The 20,988-nt window shown below is 44.4% G+C and overlaps 1 protein-coding gene across 1 annotated transcript in view; it reads right to left on the reverse strand.

Annotated features, from left to right (window-relative positions):
• dab1a (DAB adaptor protein 1a) overlaps window positions 1–20,988 on the reverse strand; it is a 198,241-nt gene that overhangs the window by 35,658 nt on the left and 141,595 nt on the right. The window contains exon 14 of the mRNA XM_041207818.1: window positions 1,703–1,797. Within this exon, the coding sequence (XP_041063752.1) occupies window positions 1,703–1,797 (95 nt within the window). The remainder of the gene's footprint in view (window positions 1–1,702; window positions 1,798–20,988) is intronic.

Consider the following 20,988-nt stretch of genomic DNA (forward strand, 5'->3'; position numbering starts at 1 on the left):
TACGGTAGAGAGTCCATTGCAAGTTATTCTCTGGCTCTGATTAGATAGACAAGAATGGAATCAGGTAGAGCTGCCTCACCCAGTTGGACAGCAGAGAAGGATGGTGCTGCTAATTGAGTCAAACATCGCAAACATGTCAAGAAGGACGAGGAGGGAAAATCTACCTTTGTCACAGTCACACAGAATATTATATGTGACTTTGATGAGAGCTGTTTTGGCTGTTGCTGGGTGGGGTGAGGAACCTACTTGGAAGGATTCAAATATGGAGCTTTGGGAAAGATGGAAACAGCTTTGGGAAGCAACAACACATTGAAGAACTTTGGAGGGGAAACAAGGTTGGAAATTGGATGGTAGTTTACAAGGACTGTGGAGTCAAGGGTTGGTCATTTTTTTGAGGAGAGGATGATGATAGCAGATTTAAAGGAGAGATGCACAACACCTGAAGAAAGAGAGAGCCATTAACACTACCAGCTAAAATGAGGGCCAGGAAGGGAAGTTGGGTGCTCAGCAGTTTAGTAAAAGAGGAAGAAAATGTTGGAAATACTCAGCAAGTCAGGCAGTGGAGGAAGAAACAGGAAGGTCATTGACCTGAAATGTTAACTGTTTCTCTCCCCACAGATGCTGGCTAACCTGAGTGTTTCCAACATTTTCAGTTTTAATTTCAGATTTCCAGCATCCACAGTATTTTGCTTTTCCAAAACTGTCAAAGATTGAAGTTTTATATCAATTTTTTCCAAAATCAAAATATTCAACTTTCTATCCAGTGACCTCTGTTAAAAGCACAAGCAAATGGGAATGAGTGGCAGGATCAAATCTGTCAATATATATCATCCTTCTGGAGAAACAATTAAATTCGCTAAATTTTTCTAAAATGGTGCATTTTCCATAACAGTAATTTCAGTTTATTGAATGTAAAATATTTTAGTATGTTCTGAGGATGCAAATGGTGCTATTTAAATGCAAGTTCTATTTTTCTATTCTCAGCACTGATCATTGAATGCCTGAAGCATACTGATAGAATGAAAATGAGAGAGAAAGGACCCAGACAATACTTATTGATAAATAATTATTCAGCTTGAAGAGATGAGGTAGATGTGGCTGTACAGGCTATGAAGTTATTTGCCACTCAATGATAAGTGTCAAATTTTAAGATAACTTTCAATCTGCTGAGCACAGTGTTGGCCATTTATGGACTTCTGAGCACAGGTAAATCTTTACACGAGAAATGCCAAATGTCATGTCCAGAATTTGGCTGGGATATTGCAGTTATGCAGGTGTGATAGGATTGGGCGTTTATTTGTCCATGCTGTTTGATGTTTTGAATTTTCTTGACCATGTTACAATACTAGGTTCTTACAGCCAAATACATTTGCACAAGTTTTAAAAAGAATAGCATGGAGATAATGCTTGAAAAGCGCTAAGCTTTGAAGTTGATCCTCTGTAGACTGTAAAGAATAAGCTCATTAAGCAAATAATAAACCTCACCAGTGGATTACAAGGGGGTACTATTCTAACTTGTTGGGCTATCTTATTGCATAGCTAGATATTAGGCAAAAAGGGCATTGTCCAAAATGTAAAACATTGGGACTGCTTACAGGAGTAACTACCACTGTTGCTGCTGAGAATACATCTAAGGCAAGGCTCTAAGCTTGTAACAACCAGTACTTGGAATAGAAAGCAAGGTTAACATTTTGGACAGGACCTGCTGTCAAAGTTGATATCAATTGTCTTGCAGCGCATTTCTAACGTTTTCTGCTTTTCTTTCAGATTGATAACATTCAGAGTTTTTATTTTCATCTGGAAATGATAAATTGTCAACAGATCATGAACAAACTCCTTTTTTCAAAGATATGTCTTTAAGTTGCTTTGTATTCAAATTATTTACAGAAGAGAGTTGAGATTCTGCTATGCAATGTGAGCAACAAATTTTTAATGTGTATGTATCAAATTCCTTGTTTCTAATTCAACAAAGTTAGTTAAACATTGATGTTGATATTGGTAGAGGAATTACGAGCAAGCGCCATACAGCTCCAAGAAAATAAACTGACAGCAAAAAGATTGTGTTATATAGCATGTGAAATAAATTGAAAAATATCATTTTTCAGGAGAAATTGCTGAACACTCTGAGTTTAAATGCATTACAATGTATTTCAAAAATGACAATTTGTTTTAAAACTAACTAAAAAGACACTGTTAGAAGTGCACCCAGTTTCAGAGGATTACCCCTAAATTCTTAACAACAACCAGACAAATTTTCACCATGTCACATTTTCTCCTCTGTTCTGCTGAAGGAACAGACTCATGCTAGAGAGCAGTTCCCATATGTACAGTCCATCTTCCAGTACCTTGGCCAAGTACCCATTCTCCACGTCTGATGTTTGGCAGTGATGACCGAGAAACATAGAAACATAGAAACTAGGAGCAGGAGTAGGCCATTTGTCCATTCAAGCCTGCTCCGCCTTTCATTATGATCATGCCTGATCATCCAACTCAACAGCCTGCTCCTGCTTTCTCCCCATACCCTTTGATCCCTTTCACCCCATATCTAACTCCTTCTTGAAAACATACAATGTTTTGGCCTCAACTACTTTCCGTGATAGCGAATTCCACAGGCTCACCACTCTTTGGGTGGAGAAATTTCTCCCTTTTTTATGTCCTAAATGATCTACCCCGTATCCTCAGACTATGATCCCTGGTTCCGGACTCCCACACCATCGGGAACATCCTTCCTGCATCTAGCCTGTCTAGTCCTGTTGGAATTTTATAGATTTCTATGAGATCCCCCATCATTCTTCTGAACTCCAGCGAATATAATTCTAACCGACTCAGTCTCTCGTCATGTGTCAGTCTCACCATTCCAGGAATCAGTCTGGTAAACCTTCATTGCACTTCTTCTATAGCAAGAATATCCTTCCTCAGGTAAGGAGACCAAAACTGCACACAATATTCCAAGTGTGGTCTCATGAAGGCCATATATAATTGCAGCAAGACATCCCTGCTCCTGTACTTGAATCCTCTCGCTATGAAGGCCAACATACCATTTGCCTTCTTTACCACTTGCTGCACCTGCATGCTTACCTTCAGCGACTGGTGTACGAGGACATTCCCCTCTCTCAATTTATAACCATTCAGATAATAATATGCCTTCCTGATTTTGCTACCAAAGTGGATAACTTCACATTTATCCACATTATATTGCATCTGCCATGAATTTGCCCACTCACTCAGCTTGTCCAAATCACCCTGAAGCATCTCTGCATCCTCCTCACAGCTCACCCTCCCACCCAGCATTGTGTCATCTACAAATTTGGAGATATTACATTTAGCTCCTTCATCTAAATCATTAATATATATTGTGAATAGCTGGGGTCGAGCACTGATCCCTGCGGTACCCCACTAGTCACTGCCTGCCATTCGGAAAAGGACCCATTTATTCCTACTGTTTGTTTCCCATCTGCCAACTAGTTTTCTATCCATCTCAATACACTACTCCCAATCCCATGCACTTTAATTTTACATGCTTATGTAGGACTTTGTTGAAAGCCTTCTGAAAGTCCAAATAAACCTCATCCACTGGCACCCCCTCATCAACTCTACTAGTTACATTCTCGAAAATTCCAGTAGATTTGTCAAGCATGATTTCCCTTTCGTAAATCCATGCCGACTCTGTCCGATTCTGCCACTGTTTTCCAAGTGCTCAGATATTAAATCTTTTATAATGGACTCTAAAATTTTCCCCACTACTGATTTCAGGCTGACTGGTCTATAATCCCCTGTTTTCTCTCTATCTCCCTTTTTAAATGGTGGGGTTACATTTGCTACCTCCAATCTGTAGGAACTGTTCCAGAGTCTATAGAATCTTGGAAGATGACCACCAATGCATCCATTATTTCTACGGTCACTTCCTTAAGTACTCTGGGATGTAGATAATCAGGCCCTGGGGATTTATCGGCCTTCAATCCCATCAATTTCTCCAACGCCATTTCCCTACTAATGCTGATTTCTTTCAGTTCCTCCCTCTCACTAAATCCTGTGTTCCCCAACATTTCTGGTATGTTATTTGTGTCCTCCTTTGTGAAGACAAAACCAAAGTATGTATTTAGTTGGTCAGCCATTTCTTTGCTCCCCATTATAAATTTCCCTGTTTCAGAATTCAAAGGACCTACATTTGTCTTCACCGATCTTTTTCTCTTCACATACCTATAGAAACTTTTACAATCAGTTTTTATGTTCCCTGCAAGCTTACTCTCGTATTCTATTTTCCCCCTCTTAATCAATCCCTTGGTCCTCCTTTGCTGAATTCTAAAGTGCTCCCAATCCTCAGGTCTGTTGTTTTTTCTGGCCTATTTGTAAGCCTTTTCCTTGGATCTAATACTATCTCTAATTTCCCTTGTAAGCCATGGTTTGGCCACCTTTCCTGTTTTACTTTTGCGCCAGACAGGAATAAACAATTGTTGCAGTTCACCCATGCGCCCTTTGAACGTTTGCCAATGCCTATCCAATGTCACCCCTTTAAGTAACGTTTCCCAATCCACCATAGTTAATTCGCGTCTCATACTATCATAGATTCCTTTATTAAGATTCAGGACCCTAGTCTCAGAATCAACTACGTCACTCTCCACCTTGATGAAGAATTCTATCATATTATGGTCGTTCATCCCCAGGGGGCCTTGCACAACTAGATTGCCAATTATTCCTTTCTCATTACACAATAGCCAGTCTAGGATGGCCTGTTTTCTAATTGGTTCCTCAACGTATTGGTCCAGAAAACCATCCCATATACACTCCAGGAATTCCTCCTCTACAGTATTGTTTCTAATTTGATTTGCCCAATCTATATGCACATTAAAGTCACCCATAATTACAGATATTCCTTTATTGCATGTGTCTCTAATTTCCTGTTTAATGCCATTCCCAACATCACCATTACAGTTTGTAACCCCCACTAACGTTTTTGCCCCTTAGTGTTTCTCAGCTCTACCCATGCAGGTTCCACATCATCGGAGCTAATATCTTTCCTCACTATTGCATTAATTTCCTCTTTAACCAGCAATGCAATTCCATTGTCTTTTCCTTTTTGTCTGTCTTTCCTAATTACTGAATACCCCTGGATGTTCAGTTCCCGTCCCTGGTCACACTGCAGCCATGCCTCTGTAATCCCGACTATATAATACCTGTTTACATCTATTTGCGCGGTTAATTCATCCACTTTATTGTGAATGCTCCTCGCGTTAAGGCACAAAGCCTTAAGGCTTGTCTTTTTAACATTACTTGTCCCGTTCCCACTATTTTTCACTGAGGCCCTATTTGATTCTTACCCTTGATTTCTCTGCCTATCACTTTTCTTATTCCCCTTTCTGTCTTTTGTTCTTGTCCTTGATTTCCCCCTCCTTTGACTCCTTGCATAGGTTCCCATCCCTCTGCCACTTTAGTTTAAACCCTCCCCAAACACTCTAGCAAGTATTCCCCCTAGGACATCAGTTTAGGTCTGAAGGGATTCTGAAACCGAGCAATATTAGCTGGGGCTCGTTCCTTTTACAGCCTGTGCTTCACATACATTTCCCTGGTTGTTTTGTTTTTAACTCCCTCCCCCTTTTCTAGCCTAAGGATCTTGAATCCAATTGCATTGCTCCCTACCAGTCATCTAAAATTTTGAACAACTAAACTTTTGGTCAGAGAAACTTACCAGTAACCACTTGGCTGTATAATGCCTAATGCAACATAAAGCATTATATAATTCACTGATTGAAGCATGATCTTGTATGTTTTCACCATATTCCAAACAGTGTTCACAGCAACTGACGGTTAAGCTTTCAGAATAATAAGTTATCTGTTTTGTAATGTGTGTGCGCTCCTCTTTGATTGATTGATTTTCTTATTTGTGCAGGGATAAAACATACAACTCCTGAAGGTCATTTAAAACTACCGACTTGTCTTTACATCATTACATTTCAAAAAAGTATGAATTTCATAATTACTTTTGGCACATTGCAACCAATCCACTTTAAAAATTAACACAGTTATATTGCATATTAACTAATTGGGAAACTTTCTGCAACAAAATGATTGTGCTGCAGTTTGATAGAGGTCATTATGGGGCAAGTCAGCTGGTGGGTAGCTTCATTTTGAGTGAGTGTGGTTAGAGAATCAGCCATATAATGCCAAAACTCTATCTTCAAACCATGCTCCCTTAGAAGGTAGCTCCACATTGGTTTGCTGAATGTACCTCTAAATTTCAAGGATACTTGTTTCCAGAAGATACAGATCTTTAAAAATCTGCAATTAAGAAATATTTAACTCTGAGCGAGCTACTGTTATGTACAATAATGGCAGCTAGCCAGTTCTGCCCCTTAATGGGCCAATTGGAGAAATGATAATGGCACAATTGTTATCTTCCTTGTCTTCTTGATGCTTTCATGAGCCCACTGGGCTGCAACAGCATGGCCACAGCAGCAAACAATCCTGTGAATGGGCTCCCCATCCACAATGATGGCCTGATAACTGTAGCTATGCGCAATTTATAATTTTTTCCAATGCTGCAGAAAGCACCAGCATTTTGAAGTGCCCTCATGGTCTCCTACATGCCTTGGCAGTGCCCACCTCTCCTGGTGAGGTTACTGGCTGGACAATCCTACAGGCCCTCCTATTGGGCCTTCTGCTTTCATGGTCCACCTGCTCTCCTTAATTGGATGGGGCTCCTGGAGGCGGCTTCTTAATTGACAGCCTCTGGGAAGATTGTGACCGACTTCCTTTTATGGCCACTTCCGGATTCCCAGCAAGGAATTGAACCCAACAGTGTGATAGTGACCCAACTGGGAAAACCAGCTGGTTTCAATAAAAATGGGTAAGGGAATGGAAACCAAAGACAGAATTGTCATAGATTTGCGCAAAGTGCAGTAGCAGGTGTGAAAAAAGACATTTTATGCGCTGGTTGCAATGGCGGATTATTCATGCCATATCATTCCCTTCCCACCTAATAAATTATGTAGTCATGGGAAACACACTGAATCTCTGGGGGCCAGCCTCCGGTTGGTCCGCTACGCCGTTACCTTGTCGCTTCCTCACTCCGGGTGCCATATTTTAACTGCAGCCACATGCACACTTCTCAATGCTTGCTACCCAGGACTGCTCCAGTGAAGACATGGCCCCAAAAGCCAAGAAGAGTGCAGCCCCCCAATTCAAGTGACATATCCCTGGGACGCCTTTTGGACACCATGGACGCCTACCATGATGTCCTCTACCCCCGCTCTGACTGCAGGAGGCTGATCGGTCTTGGTAGGTGGTGACAGAGGTGGTCAGTGCCAATGCTACACACAAGGGGTCAGCCTTCCAGTGTAGAGAAAGGATGAATGATCTCATCTGTGCCACTAGGGTAAGTCAGCCATCTCATCACTTTCAACTCACACACTCACAAGCCCATCACACATTCACTGGCATCCCACTCACTGCCAGTTCAAGAGGGATCACCAGTCACTCTCTCACACACATCCTCACATCTCCATCTGACCTCATCTCCTCTGGAGATTGCATCCTCATCCCATCCATGGCTTCACTCAGCCTGGCCTCCCCCTCATTTGGCCAGGCATGTGCCTTGCTCACAATCTCTCCATCAGTCTTTATACAGGACAACATTGTGCACAATCAATGGGAGAGGTCCCAGACCGGGGGTGGGGTGCTGGGCATCAAGGTCCTCACTCCGTTCGAGAGTCGTGCATTGGAGCTGGCTGAAGAGACATCGCGCCTGAGGTGACGGTGAGGTCAGCGGCAAGCATCCATGTGAAGATCCTGCATAACATCATCCCTCTGTCAATGCTACTCTGAGTCCACTGTTCCGTGTGTAATGTGGCTGCCAAGCACTAATAATCTCCACTTTCTGTGCTAGACCCATCTGACACGTCACCCTTAGGCAACCTTGACACCAACCACAGCACCGAGAGCACCTCGGATTAGGACCCTGAGGGCAACAATTTTGAAGACTCGTCTTTGCCCTCGTCCACATTCTCCACCAGCGCAGAGACACACACCTTGGTGGGACCTAGATGTAGACCATCTGGTGAGCACAACACACAATCTGTTCCACAGCAGGGGAAGGCATGGACATCTTTGGTCACCAGTACTCGGAGGACTGCTGGAGGCAAGAAATCTGAGTTGAGTTAGGTGATGAGCATCTGGACTTGTTGTCAGTGGTTGGAACTGCAAATACAATCATGGGAACATCAGAAAGGGATATCTGGTGCACTTCTCAGATTGCAAGGGACGATGGAGGAGTGTGTGCGTCTTCAGTCTGAGGTGATAGTGCCACCTTCCCATACACCGAGGTCAACACTGGTAGGATGGCGGCTGCCAGAGAGACCTTGATCCAGGACATCAGTCCTGCACTGATGTGCAGGCTGAACTCCATTGCTGATGCCATAGTTGGCCTCCAACATTGTCAACATGAGAGGGGTGCAGGGCAGCTAAATCTCACTCCAGCTTGCCCTTCTCCTCAAGGAGTCAGCCAGGAGCTATCGAGCACCCATAGGGAGGAGGACCAGCAGCTTGACACCTCAGGACCATCCACCCAGGTGATTCCGGGAATGTCCGGCTGACCCAAATCCCCTCTTCCTGTGACCCTATCATCTTCAGCTCCAAAGGTCGTGAAGGGTGCACCTGGCCCACAGCAAGATACCCAAAGCAGGCCTGGGCCCTACAGGGGTCTCCAGAAGATTCCTGCCAAACTCATCGCAGCCAACAGAGCATAGCAGTCAACAGGCTGCCTCCACCTCCACTGTGAGGGAGCACCAAGATATAGAGGCTGGGTTAGGAAGGTTAAGAAGATGTAGTTGCACCGTGTGGGCACAGGTGTTAATCTCTTGTACATAGTCTTCACTATTGTAAATAAACTCCCAAGAATGTTTCCTTGTCTATGGTTTCTTGTTATGATGAGCAGTGCTTGTGTCATTCAGATGAAAAACCTTGGTTCCTACACAAGATAAAGGTAAGCGCCTCAGTCCAGGGCCTCTTCCTTGTGCAGTGTGTAACCTTCAGACCAAAGCAATCATCTGGCTTCACATTCACTGGACACATTAGTGATGACTACACCTCGATGGTTCTTGTCATTGCTGCCAGAATGTCGTGGACAGGCATCACAGAGTTCCATCATTCCCTCTGTGTGCTCTCAGCACTTTTGAGCTGGGGCTGGCCCCCCCCCCGCCACATCTCTTCAGCACCTGTGTCTGGTGATGGTGTGGTCATGAAGGGGATAGGTGCATGTGCGGTGATGGTGTGGTCCTGAAGGGGACAGGTGCGTGTCTGATGATGGTGTGGTCCTGAAGGGGACAGGTGCTGAAGGCTGCCAAAGGATCAAAGGACTGCGTCTCCACGATATGACTCTGATCACAGAGTGCAAGTGAGTTGCCCTCATCAGGCACAAGTCAAACATTCACAGAGGCTGTGTGAAGATCTGTGGAGTGTCTTCACTGTATGTCATCGTCATCATCCTGGAATCTTGCGACCATTAGGACTTCCATTGTGTCTCCATGACATGAGCCTGAGCACTGAGGGTATGTGTGCTATCTTTAGCCACAGAGGAGTCAAATGTTCACAGATGCAAGGTGAGAATGTCAGGACTGTCCTCACTGCATCCCATCATCATCCTCCATGAATATTGTGACTATTAAGGTCTCACAAGCATGCCTATCTCATCTGGCTAGTTTGATGGCCTCATCACTGATATCCCTTACCTTCAAGGACTTCATCACCCTCATCTCATTCGATGTCCTCCTCATCGCAGGAGACGTGCAACTCTGCCACCTCCTCCTCAGCCAGGTCATCCCCCCTTTGAAGTTCCAGGTTGTGTAGCACGCAGCAAGCTACAATGATCTGTGACACCCTCTGCGGACTGTAATTGCAGTGCTCTACTGGACCTGTCGAGGCACCGGAACCTCATTTTCAAAATGCCTATCATTTACTTCACCGAAGTCTGGTTTGCAGCATGACCCTTATTGTACCGTCTCTTGCCTGCAGTCTGAGGCTGCCGCACGGGCATCATCAGCCACATCCTCTGTGGGTAGCCCTTGTCCCCAAGGAGTCAACCCTGCAGCCTCTCTGGACCCAGGAAGATGTCAGGGATCAGAGACCTAAGGATGCAGAAGTCGTGGCATTCCCTGGGGATCATGTGCAGACCTGCGAGATGCATTTGTGATGGTCGCAGACCAGCTGAACATTAAGCAAGTGGAAGCCCTTGTGTGATTATCATAGTTGACTGCTTGTTGCCACGGAGATCTAGGCGCCATGTGAGTGCAGTCGATGGCATCCTGCACCTGTGGAAAGCCAGAGATTGCTGCAAATCCCAGCTCTCCTCAGCTTCCTGGTTTGCCTGATCCCAGTTGAAATGCACAAAGTTTTTGCCGTTGTCAAGGTAGTGTCCATGATCTCCTGGATATATTTGTGGATGGAGGCTTATGAAATCCCGCACAGGTCATCTGTGAAGCCCTGGAAGGAGACACTGGCATAAAAACTGAGCACCGCGGTCACTTTCACGGCCACTGGCAGTGGATGTGCTCCATGTCCCCATAGCATCAAAACCTGCAGCAGGTGACATATGTGACCGACCAGCAACCTGGACGTGTGCAGTCTTCAGTGACACTGGTTCTCAGTCACTCAGTCATCTGCAGGAATGACAGATGCCATCCATGGACCCTGAGTCTAGCGAGGCGCCTATGTGTGACAGCTCTCTGTGGATCTTCAGCTGCATGCACAGTAGGCCCTGTTACCTCTTCATCTTTAGGATGGCGCTCCTTCCATTGGTGAGCCAGGTGCCTCTGTCATTCTCTTCTCCTTCTTCTCTGCTCCCTGTAAACTATGAGGCATACTATTGGATCATTAGACTCCATCATCCTGATGTTCACCTGCTGTAGGATTAAAGAGAGAGATGCAAGGGTTAGCATATGTATCCTAAGGACCTCTCTTGGTTAAGTCTCAAGGCTCCTTCAAACATTCTGGAGAGTGCTGGCCACCACTTGGCCACACCTCCACCCCAGTCCACTTGACCGATTGGGGGCAGCTTCAGCCATTGAGCTACATGCTGGGCTCTAAACTCAGGTGCAGACTCTCATAACCCGTACTGCAAGGCTGCGCTGTTAGCTTGAACCATGAAGGACCATTAAGGTCCAAGCCTTAATAAAGGCATTGCAAGGGGCTGTGAGCACCTCCACCAATGACTGTGCCATGGCTACCTTTCGCATGGGGATTCTACAACTTGCCCAGTCATACATTTGTTCTATTGCTCCCTAAAACGCACACTAATTTGCACTCTGCGCCCGAGGGGTTAAAGGTTCTGGAGCATTTGGTGGCATATTCATACTTTTACGTTGCTTGAGTAGGCGGAAAAGCTTCAGAGGCCCAACTCCAAGCGTGTCAATGGAGCTGCTGCTGAACTCAGCTGTAGAAGAATGCTCACTTTTGATAAGCTTTATCAAGAGCGTGGCTGCACTCACCCTCTACCCTCATTCACCCCCCACCACCCAGCATATGCTTGTGTATTTCCTTCAGTCTGTGCTGCCTTGTCCTCCCCTCCCTCCTGGTCCCACCCGCACTGGAGCCCTTACCCCGGGACTGCACTGAAATCCAGCCGGGAAAAAGCGAGTTGCCCGTGACCCCCTGGAATGCACGGCGCCTCTTCCTTGATACCCTATGGGTGATCCTTGTGACTGCTGCACAAGGTTGTGTGCAATCACCTCTGAGTTCCCCTCAAAGTTCAGCTCTCCAGGTGCACACCTTTTAAAGACAGTCGTGAAGCACGCCATTCTGAAGTCATGCCGACATGTGCGGTAAATTTGAGATGGGGGGATGGTTCCGGTTTGCGGCCACAATGATGAGATGCAAATGCATTAAAACTAAATTCCCGATGTTGGATGGTGGGAAACATGGCCCACCAGTGACGGGCAGAGTGGACAATCGCAAACTGTTCTCACAACAGTGTAAAGCCGATTTTGGCCTTCTTGCCATATTGTCTGCTCACGCCCGCCATGACGCCTGCTGCCAACAGGAGCGGAACATTCCAACCCAAGTTATTCTTAGGAGCTAGATCAGTCACTAAAATGCTTTAAGGAAGCTGTATTTTTATTTTAAACTTTTGGAGGCCAGGATTCCCAGACAGCAAAAAGATGGTGAGAAGGACCAGACCAATGACATAAATGCTTTTATTTCATTGTTTCGTGGCCAGGAGAAGCAAGATTGTTTCCTCGAGATCCAACAAAATACCTGCATGTAACTGAACATTCTCAATTGGCCGACTTCTATCTCTCACAGAATAATAATAATAATAATTATAACAATATTAGTAATAATAATAATAGTAATACTAATAATATTCTTCTTCCTCTGCCTCTTCTTTCTCCCATTTTATCTGTGGTCGCCACAATGCTGGTTGATCAACCTTCACTATCTCCTCTTGTCAGTCACCTATTCTTCCAATCCTGCTGCGTTTAAGTCTCTCGCCACCACATCTTTCCAATTGGTCTTAGGCTTTCCTCTTCTCCTTCTTCTTGGCAGTCCCATCACCACCACTCACCTCACCACATTTCCTGTGTCTCTCAGCAACCATAGTATTTTGATTTCTTCTCAGATACTTTCTTCAATACTCCCACAATCTTCACTGACCCCCTGAGTTACTGGTTCCTGATCTTTCCTTTCTCATCACTCCACACATTCATCTCAGCATCTGCTTCTCATTAGTATCCAGTTATTAGTCCTCTCTTCTTGATGTTTCTGCATCATGTAACAAGGTCGGTCTCACAGCTGCCTTATGGATTCTTCTTTTGACTTTCAGCTATATTTCTTTATCACATAACACTCCACTGTACTGCTTTCAGTTATTCCAACCAGAGCTAACCTGTTGCTTAATTTCAATTGCCATACTTCTACAATAAATAAAAGCAGAAAATGCTGGAAAAATTCAGCAGGTCTGACAGCATCTGTGGAGAGAGAAACAGAGTTAAGGTTTCAAGTCCATGTGACTCTTCTTCAGAGCCATACTTCTATCTCTGACTCCAGGTTCTTGAAACTACTCACAGTCACCAAATCTTCACCCATAATCTTTATGCCTTCACTTTGATCCTCTTCCCTAAGCTTAAACTGAAAAAGGAAAAGGCTGATGTCAAAATAACTGCTGCCATGCAAGGAACTGACTGTAGGACAGGCCATTGCCTGATCCACACCAAGCTGAGTCTAAAGATCCAGCCAAAACATTGTAAATCAACTTGCCAGGCACAGCCAAATCTAGATATCAAACTCCTCAAGAATCCTACTTTGACTTAGATCTGGTTACACAACTTGATACCACTCTGCATTTTGTTTGATCTTCTTCCCGCAAGTGACACAGAAAATGAATAGAAACAGTTCTGTGATCAGATCTTCAAGACTTCAGTGGATGTCCTGGAATACTGCAAGTGCAAACACCAAGACTGTTTTGATGAGAATGATGAATCCATCTTCGCAAACAGAAAAAACTCACACATGCAAATCTTCTAATAGCCCCACAGTCAACAATCAAGCATCAAACCTATAAAAATGCTGAATACAAGCTCCAATGTGCTTTAAGAGAAATGCACAATGACTGGTGAAACATAAAGCTGATGAGCTGCAACATCTAGCCGAAAGGCATGATCCATGTTAAAAACTGTATATTGCTCACCCATCTCAACATTTGCTCCTGTAATAAGAGCTTATGAAAATGATCTAATCACTAATTAGGCTGCTGTAACGGAAAGGCAGTCTGTGCACTGCACCAACCTCACTGAGAATACCAAACTGCAACTCTACCAAGCCTGCCTCCTCAGCGCACTACTCTACAATGGTGAGGCCTGGGCAGGAGAAAAGGTGAATAGGTTTCACCTTCGCTGTCTCAGATATATCCTTGCTAAAATCATGGCAGGGCAATCTCACCAACCCAGAGGTGCTGGAGTGTGCTAATTACATTAGCATACACTCACTGCTAAGCCAATAATGACAGCACAAGCTCAGCCAAGTTCACAGAATGAATGATGGCCATCTACCCAAAGAACTTCTGTATGATGAATTGGCAGCTAAGTCATAACCACCTGGGCAGTCACCACTCCGCTACAAGGATACCTGCAACTGCAATACGAAGATGGCAGATACTGGCACTGACAACTGGAAGACAGTCGTGAATGGCCCTGACCTCTGAAGTCAGGCTGTTTGGAAAGGCATTGGAAGAGATGAGCAGAAACAAAAAACTCAGCTGGCAGAGAAGAAGCTCCAGAGAAAATAGATACCAATGAACCATGCACCTCTCAGCTCACTGTCTTCCTCTGCAGCAAAGACAGGAGAGACTGCTGTGCCATAGTGGGGCTTCTGAGCCACATCAGGTGACGCTTACAGAGTTGATCACCACAATGCAATTCATCATCTTTTTTGGTATTTATTCATTCATGGGATGTGGGCATTACTGGCTAGGCCAGCATTTATTGCCCTTCCCTAACTGCCCTTGAGAAGGTGGTGGTGAGCTGCCTTTTCGAACTGCTGCAGTCCATGTGGTGTAGGAACACCCACAGTGCTGTTAGGAAGGGAGTTCCAGGATTTTGACCCAGCAACAGTGAAGGAATGACGATATATTTCCAAGTCAGGATGGTGAGTGGTTTGGAGGGGAACTTGCAGATGGTGGTGTTCCCATGTATCTGCTGCCCTTGTCCTTCTATATTGTAGCCATCATGTAAAGATTATGGACATACAGTTCAATATCACCGGGAGAATGGTGTCAGGAACGCTGTTTGAAATCTATTTGGTGGTAGTGCCATACAAGGAATCCTCAATGTGAAGACGGGATTTCATCTCCACAAGAACTGTGCAGTGGTCACTCCTATCAATACTGTCATGGACAGATGCATCTGTGGCAGGCAGATGAGGATGAGGTCAAATATGTTTTTCCCTCCTGGTGGTTCCATCACCACCTGCCACAGACCCAGTCTAGTGGTTTTGTCCTTTAGGACTTGGCCGCAGATGCATCTGTCCATGACAGTATTGATAGGAGTGACCACCGCATAGTCCTTGTGGAGATGAAATCCCGTCTTCACATTGACGATACCTTCCATCACGTTGTATGGCACTACCACCAAATAGATTTCAAACAGCGTTCCTGATACCATCTTCCCGGCGATTTTGAACTGTACGTCCATGATCTTTACATGATGGCTGCAAGACCATGCTGCAGAGCAGCATTCTGCAGCAGAGTAGACTAGGGTTATTGTTGTGGTGCAAAGTATCTGGCTAATGGTAGAGTTCCAAAGACTCACAACACTCAGAGAAAATATTTTCCTCATCCCTGTCTTAAATGGGTGAACCCTTATGTTTAAACAGTGACCTCTAGTCCTAGATTCTCCCACAAGAGGAATCATCCTTTCCACTTCCACCCCGTCAAATCCCCTTAGGATCTTAAATGTTTCAATCAAGTTGCCTTTTAGTCTTTTAAACTGCAATGGATACAAGCCTAGCTTGTCCAGCCTCTCCTCAGCTGCATCCGATCATATTTGACCTCATCCTCATCTGCCTGCCTATTCCTGGTATTAGTCTATTAAGCCTTCTTTGAGCTGTTTCCAACACAGTCACATCCTTCCTTAATTAAGGAAACCAATACTGTACACAGTGCTCCAATGCCCTGTATAAAGAACAAAGAACAAAGAAAAATACAGCACAGGAACAGGCCCTTCGGCCCTCCAAGCCTGCACCGATCATATTGCCTGTCAAACTAAAACATTTTGCACTTCCGGGGTCCGAATCCCTCTATTCCCATCCTATTTATGTATTTGTCAAGCTGCCTCTTAACCACCACTATCGTACCTGCTTCCACCACCTCTTCTGGCAGCAAATTCCAGACACTCACTACCCTCTGCATAAAAAACTTGCCCCACACATCTCTAAAGTTTTCTCCTCTCATCTTAAATCTTGGTCCCCTAGTAATTGACTTTTCCACCCTGGGAAAAAGCTTCTGACTATCTACTCTGTCCATGCCACTCATAATTTTATAAACTTCTATCAAGTTGCCCCTCAATCAGTTCACTTTCATTAGCTCTGCTTTCATGTCTTCATAATTGCCCTTATTTAAGATTAATATGTTAGTCTTCGACCCACTCTTCTCTCCTTCAAACAGAATGTAAAATTCAATCATATTATGATCACTGCTACGTAGCGGCACCTTTGCTATGAGGTCATTAATTAATCCTATCTCATTGGTCAATGAGATAGGATTAGTATAGCCTGCTTTCTGTTTGGTGCCAGAACATGCTATTCAAAGAAACTATCCTGAAAACATTACATGAGTTCCTCATCTAGACTACCTTTGCCCATCTTATTTTTTCAGTCTACACATAGATTAGAATCCCCCATGATAATTGCTGTACCCTTCTAACAAGTTCCTATTACTCCTCCTTTGATATCCCGGCCTACCATGTGGTTGCTTTTAGGTGGCCTGTACACCACTCCCACAAGTGACTTCTTGCCTTTAGCATTCCTCACCTCTACCCTAGCTGCCTCTATATCCTGATTTCCTGAACTTAGGTCATCCTTCTCTATTGTGCTAATATCATATTAATTAACAGAGCTACCCCTCCACTTTTCCTGACTTCCTATCCTTCCTAAATGTCAAGTACCCTCCAATATTCAAGTCACAATCTCTGCCATCCTGCAGCCATGTCTCTGGCTATTAGATGTTTGTTTATCTCAATTTGCACTATCAGTTCATCTGTTTTATTTCAAATGCTATGTGCATTCAGATACAGAACCTAAACGTTTGTCCTTTTTTTTTGTCACCTTTAGCCTTATCTGATTAATTACTTTTAGATTTGTACTCTCTGTCCCTTCCTGTGTAGTCTGTTTATAATTTCCCAGATTAATACTTTCCTCTCTTGTTTTGTCTCTACTCTTTGATTTACTACACATTCCCAAATTTGATCCCTTGTCCCCACTATTTAGTTTAAAACCCCCCCTACTTCTCTAGTTGTGCAGCTTGCAAGAACACTGATCCCAGCACTGTTCAGGTGTAGACTGTGCTAATGGTACAGCCCCCACTTTCCCCAGTACTGGTGTCAGTTCCCCATAAACTGGAATCCACTTCTCCCATACCAGTCTTTAAGTCACACATTCATCTTTCTAATCTGATTTGTCCTATGCCAATTTGCACATGGTTTAGCTAATAATCCAGAGATTATTACCTTTGAGATTTTACTTCTTAATTTGGTGCCTAGCTCCTCATATTGGCTAAGCAGAACCTCTTTCCTTGTCCTGCCTATGTCATTGGCATCTACATGGACCATGACAACTGGATCCTCCCTCTCCCACTCCAAGTTCCTCTTCAGCCGATATCCCGAACTCTGTGTCCGGGCAGGCAGCACAGACTTCTGGACTCTCGCTCTTTGCTGCAGGGAACAGTGTCAATCCCTCTCACTATACTGTCCCCTACTACCCCTACATTCCTTTTTGCTCTCCCTGCTTGAACAGCTTCCTGTACCATGGTACTATGTCCAGCCTGCTCATCCAACTTTCAGACTTCACTTTTGTCCACAAAGTTTGCAAGCACTTCAAACCTGTTTGACAATTGCAAAGCCTGAGGCTCATTCACTACTGTCTGCTCATTCCCTTTACCTGCCTCACTCATGGTCATATCCTCCTGTCCCTCACTGCTAACCAAAACAAATGACCCTATTCTATGAGATGTGACTATCTTCTGGAACAATGTGTCCAGGTATTCCTCCCCCTCCAATATGTCACGCAGTGTCTGCAGTTCAGCTTCCAGATCAATAACCCTGATCTGGAATTCCTCTAGCTGCTTACACTTTCTGCAGAATGAAAATTCCACCAACCCCCAAGATTACACAACTCTCAATAGACAATAAATAATTCTTCTCTATCCTCTTTTAATATTCTTTATGACTTAAGATTCCAAGCATGAATGTTGTTCATTAAAGCTAATCAACTTTGGGAGAAGATAATTTCACTGAAATATCGAACAGCACACTCAATTTGAAGTAATAATAACACCATCAAGCGCGTGCATTAGCACAGTTAGTAAACACCTTGATCATTGTGAAATTAAGGTGTGCAGACATGTGTCCAGTGTTAAGTCAACAGTCTGTGCTGAGTTAGCTGATCTTAGCTGGGGTGGCGATGGGGTTCTAAAAATGGCATCAATGCCCTGGGTTGGGGAGCAGCTAGGATTTCGAACTATTAATCTAATGATTACTTTTGGAAAATGAACTTATAGCCATGGATGAGGGCATGATATTGCTCAACTATGGTGATCTCTCCAACCATAATTGAATAAAATTCAGGCTCAAATAAAGGATGATAACTTGGGCAAGGTAGTAACAGATGATTCTTGCACATGGAATGAGGCTTTTGGCGGAGTCAACACCTTCAGTAAAGTCAGGAGAAACTGGGGAAAAGACAAGTGTGTACCTTCATTAAACTTGAAGGGCTCTGATAGGATTCAGTATTCTGCTGTCCTACATTTGTTTATCTCATCCAATTTTTGCGAGCCTTAAATGCAGTAGCTGTGAAGTTTGATAAGGCCCAAAAACTGGCACTTGGATTGCAATTAACCAGCACCTGTTGCTTCCAAACTTTGTACTGCCTACTTATTTTGATGAGTTTGACATGCAGCCAGCACTGAGCACACTGTGGAGTAGTTCCATGCTTGAGTAGGGGCACAAAGTTGTGAGAGGTATGACATGAAGGCCCGATGCATCAGCTTTCACATGGGCCAACAACAGTGGGAAATGGTGACATCTCCTGTGGTCTGGTGTTTACCACCATGATGATCAGTGGCTACAGCAGCCTGACCACTGGTGCCAACACAAAACAACAATCCACAATGACACCTGAGAACCACCTCATATGTGGCATTTGTGGCAGCTCCTGCCTCTCATGGATTGGTCTCTGCTACCCATTAGCAGAAGTGTATCATGTAAAAGTATTCCATCCCCAAAGGATTTGCTGCCTGTCTATCACATGTCTAGAACAGTTAATGTGGTTCCGCTATTTAAGAAGGGTTGTAGAGATAAGCCAGGGAACTACAGGCCAGTGAGTCTCATGTCAGTGATAGGAAAACTACTGGAGAAAATTCTGCAGGAGAGAATCTATCTCCACCTGGAGAGGCAAAGTTTGATCAGGGATAGTCAGCATGACTTTGTCAGAGGGAGGTCATGCCTAACAAATTTGGTTGAATTTTTTGAGGAGGTGACCAGGTCTGTAGATGAGGGTCATGCAGTTGATGTAGTTTATATGGATTTCAGCAAAGCCTTTGACAAGGTCCCGCATGGGAGACTTATAAAGAAGGCAAATGCACATGGGATACAGGGTAATTTGATGAGGTGGATTCAAAATTGGCTTAGTTGTAGGAGACAGAGGGCGATGACAGAAGCTGCTTTACTGACTGGAAGCCAGTGTCTAGTGGCGTACCACAGGGATCTGTGCTGGGTTCCCTATTATTCATCATTTATATAAACGACATAGATGACTATGTGGGGGGTAGGATTAGTAAGTTTGCGGAAGACACAAAGATTGGCCGGGTGGTTAACAGTGAGGTTGAATGTCTTAGTCTACAGGAAGATATAGATGGATGGTCAAATGGGCAGCTAAGTGGCAGGTGGAATTTGACCCTGAAAAGTGTGAGGTGATACACTTTGGAAGGAGTAATTTGACAAGGAAGTATTCAATGAATGGCATGACACTAGGAAGTTCTGAGCAACAAAGGGACCTTGGCGTGTGTTTCCATAGATCTCTGAAGGTGGAGGGGCATATTAGTGGGGTGGTGAAAAAGGTATATGGGACATTTGCCTTTATCAATCGAGGCATAGATTATAAAAGCAGGAAGGTCATGTTGGAGTTGTATAGAACCTTGGTGTGGCCACAGCTGGAGCATTATGTGCAGTTCTGCTCGCCACATTATAGGAAGGATGTGATTGCACTGGAGGGGGTGCAGAGACGATTCACCAGGATGAAACGTTTAAGTTATGGAAAGAGGTTGGATAGATTTGGGTTGTTTCGTTGGAGCAGAGAAGATTGAGGGGTGACCTGATCGAGGTGTACAAGATTATGAGGGCCATGGACAGGGTGGATAGGAAGCAGCTGTTCCCCTTAGTTGAAGGGGCAGTCATGAGGGGACATAAGTTCAAAGTGAGGGGCAGGAGGTTTGGGGGGATGTGAGGAAAAACGTTTTTACCCAGAGGGTGGTGACAGTCTGAAATGGGCTACATGGAATAGTGGTGGAGGCAGGTTGCCTCACATTCTTTAAAAAGTACCTGGATGAGCACTTGGCATGTCATAACATTCAAGGTTATGGGCCAAGTGCTGGTAAAAGGGGTTAGGTAGGTAGGTCAGGTGTTTCTCACATATTGGTGCAGACTCGATAGGCTGAAGGGCCTCTTCTGCACTATGTGATTCTGTGATCTTATGTAGATGGAAGGATACTGAGGATGAGAGCAGGAGTTGAAGCTTGCCTCCACTACTTAAATCTAGCTGACACCTACCTCTTGGAGGGAGGTGCATCGTGAATGGAGCAGGTGCTGGAAGTCATTCTAACAATGAGATGGACCTTGGAAATACACAAATAGCACAACATGGCAGAGAGTGTGCTCTAAGGCTCTCCAACATACCACTGGAGGCTGATCTCAGGACGACAGCATTCATTCTTCCATCACTGCCATTCTGTCAGCAGCCTTGCTGTTGCCTGTCAGCCAGCACAGACTGTTGACACCCATGCTGAGGTGGTGCAGTTCAAACTAGGCCTTCTAGGGCTAGAGCTGCACTAGGTCATCTTGTAAGGTCCGCTACAACTTCCCACTGTCAAAGTAAGCAGCCTTCCGCATTAAGTAGGAGCGCTAGCACAGGCAATGGCAATGGGAAGACAGGCACTAAGGGAATGCACAAGAGTGATTAGTCAACTTTTGTATGGAATTTTAGATGGTTTGCTTGGTAAAGTTAGTATGGAATGGT

Source organism: Carcharodon carcharias, chromosome 16 (genome assembly GCF_017639515.1).
Source record: "Carcharodon carcharias isolate sCarCar2 chromosome 16, sCarCar2.pri, whole genome shotgun sequence".
NCBI classification, from domain to species: Eukaryota; Metazoa; Chordata; class Chondrichthyes; order Lamniformes; family Lamnidae; genus Carcharodon; species Carcharodon carcharias.